This window comes from Condylura cristata, unplaced genomic scaffold, assembly GCF_000260355.1.
Source record: "Condylura cristata isolate star-nosed mole 26May11 unplaced genomic scaffold, ConCri1.0 scaffold00031, whole genome shotgun sequence".
Taxonomy (NCBI): Eukaryota; Metazoa; Chordata; class Mammalia; order Eulipotyphla; family Talpidae; genus Condylura; species Condylura cristata.
In genome coordinates this window covers 4,612,802-4,628,789 of record NW_004567132.1, presented here as the reverse complement: position 1 = coordinate 4,628,789, position 15,988 = coordinate 4,612,802, and the positions used below count along the sequence as shown (strand labels likewise).

Sequence of the window (15,988 nt, the reverse complement as noted above, 5' to 3'; positions counted from 1 at the left end):
CCCTGTGACAGATACTATCTCCTCATGATTTAAAAATACTAATAAATCTTTTAAATCCTTACTGGTCAGTTATGTAACATCAAAATAAATTTTAAGATGAGGTGATATAATCTCTATGGATTACTTGACATAGAATATATAGCATTTGATTAAATACATTTCTTTAGAGGTACCTCAGGAAGAGTTGAGAACATCGGTAAGCTTGCAGATATGATCAAATGGATTGCATATTTAAGAGCTTTACCATCTCTTAAAGAATCTGATTGGATATACAGCATTTAATATTAATATTAAAATTAAATTTTGTGGGCCCACCCTGGTAGTGCAATAGCTTAGGACGCCGCTTCAGTGAGAGTTCTACCCCCTGCCCCTAGAGGTGATCCACATGCCTTGGCAGATCTCTCCTGACCCGCCCGCTGCTCCCCTTAGCAGTGTATTTCATTGTTCTGCTTGTTTTCCTCACCACTCTGTCTCTGGTGAAGCCTTTCACCGCCCCTGCACCTCTGGCTTATACCCCAGTTCTGTATGAATAAATAAATCTTTAAAAAAATTAAATTTTGTAAAAAGCTTTATCTTTTAGTATTTCCTTATTCTGTAGCAGTGTCTTGAATCCCTCAGAGATAAAGACAAAAATGATTATTAGAGGATTTATCTGCAAGTATTATGGGAGAGTACAAAAAAATCAGAAAGGAAAGCAACTGTTGCAAGTGGTAGAAAATTATGCTATTAATTTAAGTGTCATCAGAGCACAAAAGATCACATTCCAGGACTGTGAGAAAATTATTAAAATAGTAGAAATAATAGTACTTAAGATGAAGATATTATAGTCTAAGATCTGGTTAAGTGACTGACATTATTATATCACTTCAGGTATTATAAAAGTAACAAAATGCTTTTAAAGATAATAAGCGTTACATTTTGAGATTGGCAGTGTTCACACTTTTCTGCTTAAGTGCTTTCCTAGTTTAACATAATTTAATAACAGTTATGGAGGAATAGCTAACATCTTAGTTTCCATATATATCTTTTTCCCTCTCCTTCTCCATTATATATACAAATGAAAGTGATAAAATTTCATTCTCTAAATGGTGGGCTTATGAACAGTTACTTTTCTTCCATTGTCCTTACTGTTTAGAAATGTTATTCTTCTAATTGTTTTAGCCCCCAATTATTGAGAAAGACACTGCAGTGAACAAAGTGCTACATTGATTGTTACTGTCCAGAAATTACAGTGTGTGTGTGTGTGTAGCTTTATTGCATTATAATTGAGTGCATCTTGGTGAGTTTTAACAGATATTTATGCCTATGAAATCATCCTACAGTAAGTTAATAATTCTATCACCTTAAGATTCCCCTTTGTAATCTTTCTCCATTGTCTTGTTCCTCTCTTCATCCCAGGTAACTACTTGGTTTGCTTTCTACACTTATGTATAAATCTATGTCATCTTTCCTCAACATAATAGCAGTAGTTATAAAGCAATCGTTAATTATTTTGTTGTCGAACCCATTGTATGGATATACAGCATATTACCCATTTATGTGTTGATGGACATAAAGTTTTCAAAGTTCGACTATAAGTAAAGCTTCTGTGACCATTATTTGCTTGTCATCATATGACTATAACATATGCTTTCATTTCTCTTAGTAAATACATAGGAATATAATGGTTTGATCATAAAATATATATTTAATTTTTTTAAAAAGTGGGTAAATAGTTTTTCAAAATAGTTGTGTTGTGCTATTGTATAATTCCCAATGGCAGTGTTTGCGAGTTCCTCTTTTTCTATATTTTCACAATATCCTATATCCATGTATCCTATATCCATATATTTGACATTATTGGCTACTTTCATTTTAGCCTTTCTAGTAGTATCTCATTGTGATTTTAGTTTGCTTTTCCAAAATGACTAAATGATGTTGAATATTTTTCTTATGTTCATTTGCCATCTATCTTCTTTGGTGAAGTATCTGTAATTTTTTTTGAATAAAAGCTTTTGAATAAATGGAGAGAGGTTCATTATTCATGGGTTAGATGACCCAATACTGGTTGGATGTCATTCTCTCCAAATTGAGCTCTCTTAGTGTAAGCCAAATCCCAAGGTTTTGTTGTTCTTTGTTTGTTTGTTTTTTAATAAACTGATAAAATAAATCTGAAATTCTTATTGGAGTGCACAAAACCTAAAATTGTCGAGATAACTCTGGGAAAGAGAAACAGACCTCTCCTGTCTCGCCCGTTGCTCCCCTCAGCAGTGTATTTCAGTGGATGCACCTGTCCTGCTTGCCACTCTGTCTTTGGTGAATCCTCTTACCCCCCTGCCCTTGCCCCTCTGTCCTACACCCCAGCTCTTGTATGCACAAACAAGTAAGTCTTTAAAAAAAATAATAAAAGGGATTGAAACAGTTTGCTGTGTGTAAAAAAAGATTTTTGAGCCAGACACAATGGTTAATTCAAAATAGGTCATAAACTTGATGTAAAAATCTAAAATTCTAAAACTTCTGTGACTTTGGGATAGGCAAAGAATTCTTATTACAACACTAAAACCAGTTGTACGTGATCAAAATTAAAAATTTCTGCTCATTCAAGATGCAGAGAGCATGAAAAGACAAGCCACAATCTACCAGAAAATATTTGCAAATTGTGTGCATGACAATTTAGATTATATTACAAAATAAGAAATCTTGATAATAAGTAAACATCCCTAAACAGGCAAATGTTTTATGTAGACATATATTCTGGGAACTTCAAGGATATTTTAGGGCCAAGGATTCCTATAGAAGCAACTATTTATACTATTTATAACTATTTATATCTGCAAATACAGACATGTAAGAGAATTAATCTCCTTTAGATTAAGTAGGACAGTAAAGCCAAATGAATAAATGCAACACTCATCGACTTCTCAGAGCCACTCTTGACCATAGTGACCAGCTTAAAAGCAAACCCTTATTTTGACTTGTTTTCTGTTTTACCCTTACATTTCCTATTTTTACTTTCTACTGTCTCTTCCAGTAATCTCTGCAAAAAAGCCATTGTCTCAGGCTTTGCATTTTTGGGGGGAGATTGGAAGTTCATATTATTATTGTGCATATATATTTATATATCATAGTCATAACTATAGATAAGAATGATAAAGAACTAATTCCAAATAAGTAAGTCATACCTCTATCCAGAGATTTACCATCTTGAAAAAATTCCAGTGTTTACTTTTTGCTTGTTGGATGTGTTTTTCATGATTGAACAAAACCTAGGCAACTACTTGTGACCTAAGCAAGCAGTATAACTTGACAGGCTGCCTTTAAAATTAATTTATAAATCAAAGACTGCATTGGTCTTTTCTTAGATGATTTTCTTGTCCTTAGAAAACAGTAATCTTTGCTGTTGCTACAGCTTCTTATCAGCCACCCATTGAATTTTTTTATTTATATATTTAGTTATATAGTGATGTGGGCATTAAAACTCAGCTTGTAGTTTATGTAGTATCTTTGTAGATTATAAAAAAAAGAAATTGTTTCTTAAAATACTGCCAACCTTTGACAAGTGCTTGGACTTTAACCTACAAACAACTCATCAGTGGATAATGATTTTGGAAATCAGTTTTGATTCCCTTCACTAAAAGTACATTGTCTAATATGGAGCTTATAAAGTCTTCACCTACTTTCCTATTTATTAACTGCACTTCATAAGAAAATGTAATAGCTTTTGAGATTTTAAAAATAATTATATAACGTAGTTTTCCAGTAGTTTGTTTATGTATTAGTCATGGACAATAATCACCAACCTACACTTTGCTCTTCTTGAGTCGCAGGGTACTTAGTTCATGTACCAACCTTTCAGCATAAAAATTGGCAAATGTTGGTCAAATAAACTAATCATCCCTCAACTTATAAAACTAATCAGAAAATAGAATAAGCCATTTCTTTTCGTAAGGTCATGATTTGGTGACCTTGGTGGGGCTTCTCTATAATGTTCATTATTTCAGGCTTTAAATGTCAAATCTATCGCACTGAACAGACTGTTAAGAAATCTTTTCTGTTGTGTTTGTCCAGAGTTTTTCAGTGAATCAACAGATCCTCCGGGGCAGGCGGGAATCGAACTCATGCGAAAGCGGCCTTAGATTCTCAGTGCTGTGCTTTAACCTGCTGCGCCACCAGGGAGGGCCTCAGATTTTTCTTTTTTTAACTGAGAAACTTTATAGAACAGTCCAGGTATTGTGATTTCAGTGTTGAGAATTTCATTAAATGCCTCAGATGAGCCTAATACACCTCTTAATGTCTTTTACCTGCTCTTTCCAATTCATGACTGTGTTTTCCTATTTTTTTCCCCTTTGAGATTAATATATTTTTTTTTATTCTTCTGGCCTTTGGTTTTCACACAGGAAGAAAGAACTGTCTATGAGGGAATCTCTCCTCTGTTAATCCTAGCTTTTATGCTCTCTGTGCGTGTAATGTTACAGGGGTCATTTTGTAATTTATGTTGTTTAGTCTATGCCCTACATAAAAGTAGACAGACCAACAGAAAGATAAATACAATCATTTGTTAGGGTTTCTGTGCCTTCAGCGTGGACCCTTGCTGCATATCTCTGGGTGGACAGAATGGGATGTAACATATACTCTTCTCATATTGTTTTGTATTTCCTGACTTTTTCTCAGAATATTCTCATTCATTTTCATTCTCACTCTCTCTCTCTCTCCCTTGCTCCCTCCCCCCCCCTCTATCTCCTCTCTCTTCTCTCTCTCTCTCTCTCTCTCTCTCTCTCTCTCTCTCCCTCCCTCCCCCCTCTCTTTTCACTCTCTCCTTCTGACCCCCCTCTCCATTCTCTCCCTCCCCACAGCAAGGCTTGGGTGAGATAAGGTGAGCGATTTCTGTATCACCTGGTTGGTAAAATCCTTTTCTTTTTAAGACAGTCTGTTCCTTTTGGCACACTATGTCTTTGGTGTATTTGAGTTCATTTTTCTTTTGTTTTCCATTTTTTTCCTGTTTCTTTATTTAATTTTCTTTAACCATAGTATTATGTGTAGCTGTAAAAAGAATGGCTTTTTCTTATTAGTAGTAAATTTCTTATTAGTAGTAAATTCACCAATTCAGTGTTCTAGGTATAAGTTTTGGGTCCTCATCACATTTAAGTTAATATAACTTGCTTTTCTATTCTTTTTTTTTAAAGATTTATAAGATTTATTTATTTGTGCATACAGAACTGGGTTACAGGCCAGAGGCTCAGGGGCGGTGAGAGGCTTCACCAGAGATAGAGTGGGGAACAGAACAGGCAGATCGATGAAGTACACTGCTGAGGGGAGCAGCAGGCGGGTCAGGAGAGGTCTGCCACGCCATGTGGTCACCTCCGGGGCAGGTGGGAATCCAACTCAAGCGCTGAAGTGGCTTTAGATTCTCAGTGCTGTGCTTTAACCCGCTGCGCCACCAGGGAGGGCCTGCTTTTCTGTTCTTACTAGGAATTTGTAGTTCTAAATATTCAAAAAGTCAAGCTTTGAAAGGCTGAGATTTTAAAAGAAGTATCATCCTGGACTTTTTTCTTTAAATACATGAGGTTATAAAATGTAATGTCACCCAGATATTTTGATTCTGATAGAAAAGTTATTTTGGTTAAAGAAGAAATGATTACATATATGATCATATAAATTAATGTCTAATGGATATAAGTTTATATATAATTTGATTAAGTCAGTGCTTATAAACAAGAGTTGGAGATAAATGGTAATACACTTAAAATAGTTGGCATCTTGGAAGAAATAATAGTTATTTTCAAGGAGATAGCATTAACTGCTTTTTAGATTTTTAAACACATATTTATAAGAGCTGGAAGTCACCTTCAAAGTTATCTAGCCACACACCCACATTTACAGATGCAATGTTAAGACTTGGAGAGGCTGAATATGTCTTAGTGAATGTAAATATTTTGTTATCATTTGTATTAGACCCATGGCCTCTACAGAAGCTTGGTGTTTTTTTTTGTTTTGTTTTGTTTTGTTTTGTTGTTTTTTTTGTCAGAGATCCTAGTATAGTCCTGACCCATGGGGAACATAGGTGTTTCATTGAATTAAATTTAGTGTATTTTTCACTATACATCATGCAATTAAAGGATATATAAAATGACCCCTTATTTTTCTTTTTATTTATGATTTTTATGGGTATGTTATACAACCTTGTAAGAGATATGGAAAAAGATGTAAGAATAAAAATTGTCAGTTTTTCCTTTTTTTAAGACCACACTAACTAGGAACCTATGAAGCATTGAGACAAAGTTGCTTCAGTTGATAATAAAACCACTCTTTATTGTTCTGCAATGGATTCAGATCAGGCATTCCTTTAACACTTTCCTACAAAATTCTCATTTTGTCAGTGAGTTCTGTAACAAAGTAGTAATTAATACTAGAAGTGCTGTAAGAGGTCTTTGAAGGAAAAGATACTCTGGTGAAAGATAACCCTACTGCACTGTAAGTTTCTATCAGTGAATATACTTGTGTAATCCATACTCAAGATGTATGACTTGATCAATATGTACTCTGTACACTAATTTCACCCAGAATATTTTTGAAATTCACCTGTTTTGTTTTTAATTACTTGTATGTATGTGTGTGTGTCTGTGTATGCACACACACATATATACATTTTATTTTTTGGCACAAATTTGATATCTCTCAGTTGTAATCCCCATAAATTATCACCAAGTCTCCTCCCATGGTCAGCCAATATAGTCTCTTGGGAGGGAGGGAGGGGAGACACCCATTTTTTGACATGTATCAGTACTATTCCATTGCATTAATAGATTGGAATTTTTTTTTTAAGATTTAATTATTCATATAGAACTGGGGTACAAGCCAGAGATGCGGAGGATGAGAGGCTTCACCAGAGACAGAGTGGGGAGCAGAACAGGCAGATGGACGAAGTACACTGCTGAGGGTAACAGCGGGCGGGTCAGGAGAGGTCTGCCACGCCATGTGGATCTCCTCCGGGGCAGGCGGGAATTGAACTCATGAGGAAGTGGCTTAAGCTTCTTAGTGCAGTGCTTTAACTCGCTGCGCCACCAGGGAGGGCCCAATAGATTGGAATTTTTTAATCCATTTTCTTACTACTGGAAATCTGAACTGTTAACCAATACTTTTAAAACTACTGCGAATGTTCTTGTATATATCTTTTATGGACTTATCTTTTCACATCTCTTGGAGTGGAATTATTGGTCATTAGGTAGGGGTGTATAATTTCTCTTATTTTGTAAATACATTTTTTACACTATCCTTCATTTTGTACATTTTTTCATCTTAGTTGTAATCCCCGTGGACTTCCCACCACCACTTCACTCATGTGCCATCACCATAGTCCCATGCGCCCTTCCCACCCCATTTTTGATCTTGTTCCTCTCTTCTCCCCCATAGAATGTCTCTGGTTTATAGTTGTTACTTGATGTACTTTTTTACTTTATTACAATTACTATGTGTATAGTATATTGTTGTGTTTTTGTGTCCTTTGTTTAGATTCCTAGGAGTGGAATTGCTGGATCATATGGGAGCTCCATTTTTAGCAGCTTGAGAAACCTCCACATAGCTTTCACAGTGTTTGCACCAGTTTGCATTTCCACCAGCAGTGCAGGAGTTACTTTTTCTCCACACCCTTGCCAACATTTGTTGTTGTTTGGTTTTTTAATATGCAACATCCTCATTGGTGTGAGGGATGTATAATTTCTAGAGAAAATATCAAATCATTTATAACATATTTGTGTCTTTTGACATGTCCTCCAGCAGTATGAGAGTTCAGGGTTTTTTGTATTCTCATGATATGGTTGGTATTATATTTTAATATTGCTTCATTAATATTTGTATTTCATTTTTTGGCCACTTTTCATTTTAATTTGTTTGCAAATTGGCTACTTGTCTTAGCTACATCTTCCTCAAGAAAAAAGAAGAAATGTATTTCACAGTAGCTTTTTGAGATTTGAAACTCAAAGAGTTGACTCTTGTTTACAAATGCTTAATTGAAATATAGGAACTTAAAATTTCTAAATTAAGGGAAAAACTATGGTATTGGTATTATGTGATACAACTTTTTCGGCGTTCATCTTTGACAGAGTTCCCTAATAAGCATTCATAGCCAGTTTTTGGCAACGTTAGAATCACTGAAGCCATTCTGGGATGCTATGGATGAAATTGATGAGAAGACTTGGGTACTTGAGCCAGAAAAACCTACACGGAGTGCCACAGCACGCAGAATTGCATTGGGTAAGAAAAAAAGGAGTAAGGTTATTTTTAAGTATTCTTTCTAGCTTGGTTACATGAGAAATAAATGTAAAAATGACATTGGACTCTTCGATGAGATCTTTTTGTATAAAGTTAACCACTAAAACTTTTTGGGATGAACTCTATAGGTAGTTACAGTAAATATAGGTACTTAAAGTAAATAAAAACACTGAGATGTTTAATTTTAACAGATACTTAAATAAAAAATAAGCACTTAAAGTAAATAAAAACACTGAGGTGTTTAATTGTAACAAGTGATGATTTCACTGGAAATAATATTCAGCAATAATACCTTTGAATTGGCATAAAAACAGTAAAGCAGATTTTTCAAAACTTTTATCAGGGAAAAGCAATGTTAAAAATAATTTTTTCATTCCTGAAGCTAGAAAACATTAGTATAAACATATTTCATCATTCAGCATGAACAACCTGGTTTTTATTTATTCTGTTACCTTTTAGCTCTTTTTTTTTCTTCAGAGACTTCAGACAAATGTACCTTTTTGAGGATCAAGTTTTCAGCAGATTAATTAAAATATTAGTTAATATAACCATTGTTGGGTGAAAGTACTTTCAGAAGTCATTTGTACATCATGTTGATAAAGATTAAAATGGAATTTGTATTATGGTAAAGAGTACATTAACAAGTAAGATTATCCATTAGCTTTTTTTTTTTTTATTTTTGCTTTTTTCATTGGGTAACTTGAAGTCATTTTATTTTCTTGATTATCTCTTGTTGCCAGATCTGCAACAATTAGAAAAGTGTGGGTGGGAGACTGATAGTGTATAGAATTATGAAGATATTTTACTGTAAAAGTGAAATCCAAATTGCCTGTAAAATATACAGTGTTTCTTCACCAGTATAATTTCTGAAATTTGCATTATAGCCCAGAACTGTTAAATTTTTAAAAGAACCCAGTGACAAGTAAAAATAGCTCTTTCTTAGATATTACAAAGTATGTTAGTTAGTTGTTATCAATTTAATAGTTTCTAGTCTATTAAAATAGTTAAATTATAGGAGAAAGCTTCACATGGAACAAAGAATTCAGAAATAATGTTTATACAACTTGAATCTAAAGCACATTAATTTTCATTCTTTTTTATCAGTATAGAACTATTTTAGGAAAGGCGTGAAAATTTAGATCATTACTTAAACTTCTGATCTGTGATACTTGTATATTAAAGTTACCATACCATCAGGTTTTTTAACTGTAACGAATAGTATTCTGGCCAGAACTCTAAGTAAATGGTATTAACTTTTGGATTGTCTTTTTTTTTTTAAACTTGGGTTATCTGATCATGCATTTATCTTTACAAAAACCTATGAAATAGTTGTTTAACTTTGGGTATTCAAAGAAAAAGTACCTAAACTGACACACCTTTATTTTACTTTCTGATGAACTGTTCTACTTCTAAATATTCTTTTTTTTTTTTTAGGGACTAATGTGTCAATAAATATAGAGGTAGATCCCAGGCACCCTACTATGCTTCCTGATTGTTGCTTTCTTGGAGCTGACCATGGTATTATACCTCAGATTTCAGTGTTTTTGACAGAATCATAAAATTCATGGCTATTGCTGTTAAAATATACTAAAGTATTAACATATTAATGGTAATTGTTTTAAATGAAAATGTCTCATTTTATACTTTGTGAGTTTGGCTCTCTGATCAAGTATTTAAGAAACAACTTTATAGCTAGCAATTTATGTTGCATATTTAAAAGCTGTTGAGAGTAGGTACTAGTAGTACTCATAAGAAAATTGTAACTATTTATAGTGATGCATATTAACTTACCATGGTAATCATTTTATAATACATCAAATAGTTATGTAACCTAAACTCACAACATGTTTTAAGTCAATTGAGTCTCAATGAAAAAAAAAAAAATGCGCAAATTAAGCCTTGTTTAAACTGTTAGACTTTTACTAGGTTTAACCTTTTTTTTTTCTTTTAAAGTGGTAAAACCCCTGGGAATTAAGCTAAGCAGAAATATACATTTGTGGTAGGTATCTTTGCAATAAGGTTGTTACTTTTTGATGACTTTACAAGTTTAATAACAGAAAAAATATTTTACATGCTTTCAGGGATCCAGAAAATAGTCTGCTACAAAATTTGAAAGATGTTTTAGAGATTGACTTTCCAGCTCGTGCTGTCCTGGAAAAATCTGTAAGTACACCAGTGCTTTGATAATTCAAACCTACACTACATAATGGAAGTTAAGCGTTATTTTAGGCACCAAAGAAAATAAGGCAGGGAACTGGAAGAATATTATAAGACCTTTAAACTACATGCCACAGTTGTATCAAAGAACTTGTTAACCTTTGATTGGTGGTTATAAGTGTACTTTTTTTCATGGTCTCAGTAGCAGTAAAGAGATTAATGACAACCTTATTACAAATAAGGGTAGGTAGCTAATGAGATGTTTGGATTTTGTATATTATTGGATTGTAGATAACGGAAATAAAATTCTAGTTAGCTTCACATCGTGTTTGTTTTTCAAAATCGGACACTCACTCATGCCTAAAATAATAAACAGCATTGAATTTTGACAAAACTAAAGTGAGGGTGTTTTTACATGTACAAAATTTTAAGATGACTACTGTCAGTTCCTATCTTTACACATTATTTGACATTATACTGATGTATAGTAGTGGAGAACTAACTCTCACCTAAACACCCTGTGAGCCAAAATGGGTGAAAAGGGAAGCACTTTTACAAGCTGTTAAATAGTGAATATGTGACTTAAATAGTGAAGATGTGACTTTCTATAGTATTGTAGTATTCTTTGTAAAGCTATAATTTAATAGTTTGCACCACATTTTTGGGGTCACTTAGGTATCTTTAGTTTACATGCTCAGTTTTTCTTTAAGGATTTTTCTATGGATTGTGGAATTTGTTATGCCTATCAACTTGATGGTGCCGTTCCTGATCAAGTGTGTGATAATCCTCAATGTGGACAGCCTTTCCATCAAATATGTTTATATGAGGTAAAAATAACATTAGCGACTTGTTTTAGCTAACACAACAGAAGAAGTCTGCATGTGAATACAGGGATCCTTAGTCATTAAGGCTTTCACTAGTTCATCACAGATGCTTATTTGTTTCATCATGGTTGCTAATGAATGCAAAAATGTTTTACTGTATCTAGAATATATTCATGGACTGCTTTATTGATGCATAGTAAACTGATGCTACATTGGACTCTTAGGAAACATCTGCTGTAACCACATGCAAACTTTGTAGACTGAAGTGTGAGTGGGATAGCAATAGGTGAAAGGAAACTAGTATATGGAGTATACCTATTACTTTTCAAGCAAGATTTATTGTAATAATTTTATTTTATATTGAGAAGAATGCACTTTGCAATCTGAATCTCTCAATACTTAGTGTTTTGTTTACTGTTTAATACATGTGAAGTCTTTCATTTCTTTAATCATTTGCCTTATACAGCATTCATCTTAGGGCACAGTGAACATAACTGAATGTTCATCTGTCTATAACCCACATTGCCTTTTTTTTAAAAAGATTTTATATATTTATGCATACAGAAATGGGTACAGGCCAGAAGTGCAGATGTGGTGAGAGGACTCACCAAAAACAGATTGAGGAACAGAACAGGCAGATCTACAAAGTACTCTCCTAAGGGGAGCAGCAGGTGAGACAGGAGAGGTCTGCTGCATGATGTCACCTCCAGGTCAGGGATCGAACTCAAACTGAAGCGGCATGCCTTAGCTTAGCTTTGCAGTGCGGAAAATACCATGATTTAGCATAAAGACATTCTTAAGTGAACATATATGCTTTGTAATAATGAAAAATCACTTGAATTTTAAAAATGGACTGCTCATGCTTGTAATGAATTGAGATTTAACTCATGGTTGGTGATTAAAACCTAAATTTTCAAGGCTGTGGTATCTTTGACAGCAGTAGTTCTTAATTCAAAATTAGTGAGTTTAGGGAGTGTCTGTGAACTCCCTGACTTATATGCTTCAGTTTCAGGGGTAGAGAAGGTACATAAATTTCATTAGAGGCCTGTAATTGGTTATAAACCATTGGTATAGACTTCAGATCCATACTGGTTTTCCCCTCCTTAACTCAGCCTTTAGTTTGGTAGTGACTCAGGGAAGACTCTGCTCAGTATTGCATAGGAAAATTCAAAAAGGTAAATCTAATGGAATAAATGTAGATAGAAAATATTTGCAGTATCTAAATTGTAATTGTGTGGCTATAGCTCCTTTTATCTTTTTAAAATTTTCAGTGGTTGAGAGGACTCCTGACTAGCAGACAGAGTTTCAACATCATATTTGGTGAATGCCCATATTGCAGTAAGGTAAGCAAATTACTAACCATACTTCATAAAATGTACTTAGCTTTTAATAATGTGTTGTAGATGAGTATCTAAACAGTGTTAGTAAAACAGTATATATTTCCTTATCTCAAACTTTTAAAACAGGTTTTTCTGTTTCTGTTGTCCTTCTCACAAGCATTTTGTTAATAAACCTAAATGATCTGAAACTTCAGAAAAGTATTTACAAACTATCATGATTCCATTTATTGTTAACAATTTTTTTTTAAACAATGTATTCAAACTTTTAAAAAATTTATTCTCTCTTTACAAGCCAATTACCTTGAAAATGTCTGGAAGGAAACCCTGAAAAGAGAATGTAATACTTCTGTGGAGGAACAGAATCTTTAAAAATCATCAAAAGAATTTTGTTATCCTCAGAGAAAATACAGAGCAAGACATACTAATACCAAAAGAAAAAAAATGATGAAGCCATAAAAGTATACTTCTGCCTTTGTCTCTTCACTAAGAGTAAACTGGGAAATGTTAAGCCAAAATCCTGCAGAACTTTCTAATTCTGTGGCATCCATAGCGGTTGTGGAAGAGTCTAAGTCCCAAGATGGAGGTCTTGACTTGTGGAATTTATGTGGACTGATAAAGTCTTGATAAGGTTCATAAGATGGATTCAGGCATTGTGTACAGCTGGAATTTTGTGTTGCATTTATTGCTTCATTCAAAAATTCTTGAGATGGACAATATTTTTGTCTCTTCCTTGTACTTTCCTATAAGAAAGTATACAGTTTAAGGGTTACTTTTGTATATTCTACAGCATGCTCACTCTAAGTAGAACTTACTGCAATGAAGATACTTCAATCGAAGTTAATGAAGTGCTTAAAATAATCAAATCTATTTTTTAGTAAGTCGGCCATCTCTTAAGTAATCTTTTTAAAGATAAGACTATGAAAACAATTTTATCAGCAAGACAAAAATCTGGCATTACACTCCAGGAATTAAGAGTTACATTTTAGTGATTTTAATCTTTACACAACCTGAAGAAAGTGCTAAAGGGTGGATGTTTTGTATATAGTTAACCGATAAAACCCCCAAATTAGTTTCCTGCTCTCAACTTTCAGTTGAGTTCTGTTTCTTCTTTACTTTGATGACCTGACATGTGCTCTCCTTGTACCATTTATGAAGTAAATTACAAGACAAAATAAACTACCTGAATAACAACTGAATAGTTGAAAATAGCTATTCTGAAAAATTTCTGCCTACTTTTATAAATGTGTTCCTTTCTAACTTGTTTGACAAATACTACAGGTGAGTGTCTGCCAAGTTATCAAGGTGAAGCAGAAGCAATAATGCTAGGTTGTTTCACCTTAAGTTCTTTGCCATAAGCATTTGTGTTGCATAATTAGCTGGCTATAAAACACTTTCGCTTTAAGGTAAAAACTGGTTGACAAAAAAGGCTGAGAAACCCAAAGGTTCAGAGTAGAGCCCATATTTTACAAATAAGTTTGTACTTCTATATATGGCACATGTTGGTAAAGTCATCTACACTACTGTGTTTTACCATGTCACAGTACTAAGTCCAGTGACAAATATGTATTAAGACATTTGGAAGTTGCTAACTCTGAATGAATGAGTAAAACACTTTAAAGTGTTACTTCCCAGACTTGCTTTGTGTATCGAATCGTAACAATTCTGACAAATAACATTTTAAATGTATTAAAATATTTCCTACTTTAACTGAAGTCATGAAAAACGAACATTTTTAATGGCATAATTGTCTTCTATCCAGTGAATAGGCTTTTGCCAAAGAGCTTGCTGTGAATTTATGGGACACACTATGCCTACTCAACCCCAAATCACTTTCAGGATACATAGTATAAGAGAGTCAGACATGAGGTCTACCTAAGATATGTAAAAGGAGAACAATGTCTTGAAAGAAATTGTCTACAAGATGGCAACAGAGTCCATCCTATGTTTTACTCACAAGAGAAACAACTAAAAGACATGATTGAAAATAAGACATGACTGAGACTCCCACTCCTCCACGTCAGACCGCCATGCACTGCAGTAGAAGGAAAGCTGAGGAACTCAGAGAAAGACTGCCAGCCTGCCCCAAAAGCCATAGGGAGGGGAGAAAATCAGCAAGGAAACAACTGATGACTTAAGCACATGAGGAAAACAAATAATATATGATATCATTCAAATGTGGCATATAGAGAAACAGATGAACTAAATAAAACAAAAAATTTGGGCAGTCAGACATGCTAATGGAAAGGAGAAGGGACTAGGTAATCAGATAAGAGGAGAATCTGTATGAAGGATAGAATTGAACTTTGAGTGCTGTGCTTAAATGTAGCAGAGAGATGTTGTTATTTAGTGATGTACACTTGAAACTTTAATGTTTAATATCAAGTTACTTTATATATATGTGTGTGTGTGTGTGCAGTTTAAAAGTGAATTCACTGGCAAGCAATATATATATATCTTTTGTAAAGAAAAACACACACCATCAATTTATTCTTGAGACTGAGAGAACCACTGCTAAGCTAACTTAAGCACCATTTACTTATAATTTTGTATAAATTATGTGTGGAAATGGATGACATCCCCATTTAGGTATGAATAGAAGTCAAATTAATAAAAGTCTTTTCTTTTAAAGCTCTATTGATGCATACATAAACTGGGGTGTGGGCCAGAGGTGCAGGAGGGTGAGAAGATTCACCAGAGTGGGGAACAGAACAGTTCCCCATTTCAGATCTTCTGAAATACACTGCTGAGGGCAGCAGTGGGTGAGACAGGAGCGGTCTGCTTGCCACCATTCTCTCTTCAGGCAGTGACAAATAGTAAAAATGGTGAGGCATTCATCAAAGGATTTAACTATCAGTTGTCTTTACTTGGACTTTGATTGGAAGAAAACTCATCCCAAGGTAACACTGCTAACAAACCATGCATTGGGAGCATTAGCTAACCTTGAATGCACTTTAGAATCAATTAGAAAGTGATGAGAAACAGTAATACCCCTATTTGTTAGGTTTTCAGAAGTCATGATGCTTTTTGCTTGAAAAATATGTCATGACCTTTCTGACAACCCAGTAGTTCTGGTCATGAGAAAGACTTCATTCCTATAGTTTAAAGTCCCTGAAGTAAATACAAAGCAAAAAAGTTGAAAAATATACATAACTGCTAATCAGGCACAGAAAGCAAGACTGATTCTTGAGAGGAAACTAGGCCGCAGAAAGGCCACACTTTAAACTATTTACCTTATTTAGCTCAGTCCCAGAAAGTATAAACAAATCAGGATATGATCAAGTTGAAATACTAATAAATGAACTGCTACCCAAACAAAACTGAATGCTTTTAAAGTGAGTGCAGTATTCATGTGTGCTTTAATGACATTTTGGCCATGGATGAACTTCATACAGATATTCACCCCAAAGGGGTACAGAGTCT

General features: G+C 34.0%; 2 protein-coding genes across 3 annotated transcripts in view; one reads left to right on the top strand and one right to left on the bottom strand.

Annotated features, from left to right (window-relative positions):
• Nucleotides 1-12,948, top strand: part of FANCL (Fanconi anemia, complementation group L) — a 65,211-nt gene extending 52,263 nt beyond the window's left edge. Inside the window, exons 8-14 of the mRNA XM_004691340.2 lie at nucleotides 8,079-8,229; nucleotides 9,682-9,765; nucleotides 10,201-10,246; nucleotides 10,329-10,410; nucleotides 11,115-11,231; nucleotides 12,500-12,571; nucleotides 12,861-12,948. Of these exons, the coding sequence (XP_004691397.1) occupies nucleotides 8,079-8,229; nucleotides 9,682-9,765; nucleotides 10,201-10,246; nucleotides 10,329-10,410; nucleotides 11,115-11,231; nucleotides 12,500-12,571; nucleotides 12,861-12,896 (588 nt within the window). The 3' untranslated portion in view covers nucleotides 12,897-12,948. The remainder of the gene's footprint in view (nucleotides 1-8,078; nucleotides 8,230-9,681; nucleotides 9,766-10,200; nucleotides 10,247-10,328; nucleotides 10,411-11,114; nucleotides 11,232-12,499; nucleotides 12,572-12,860) is intronic.
• Nucleotides 12,949-12,958: 10 nt separating this feature from the next.
• The window catches only part of VRK2 (vaccinia related kinase 2), an 86,159-nt gene continuing 83,129 nt past the window's right edge, over nucleotides 12,959-15,988 (bottom strand). For both annotated transcript variants that reach the window (XM_004691417.2, XM_012731548.1), the window contains exon 13: nucleotides 12,959-13,308. In XM_004691417.2, the coding sequence (XP_004691474.1) occupies nucleotides 12,964-13,308 (345 nt within the window). In that variant the 3' untranslated portion in view covers nucleotides 12,959-12,963. The remainder of the gene's footprint in view (nucleotides 13,309-15,988) is intronic.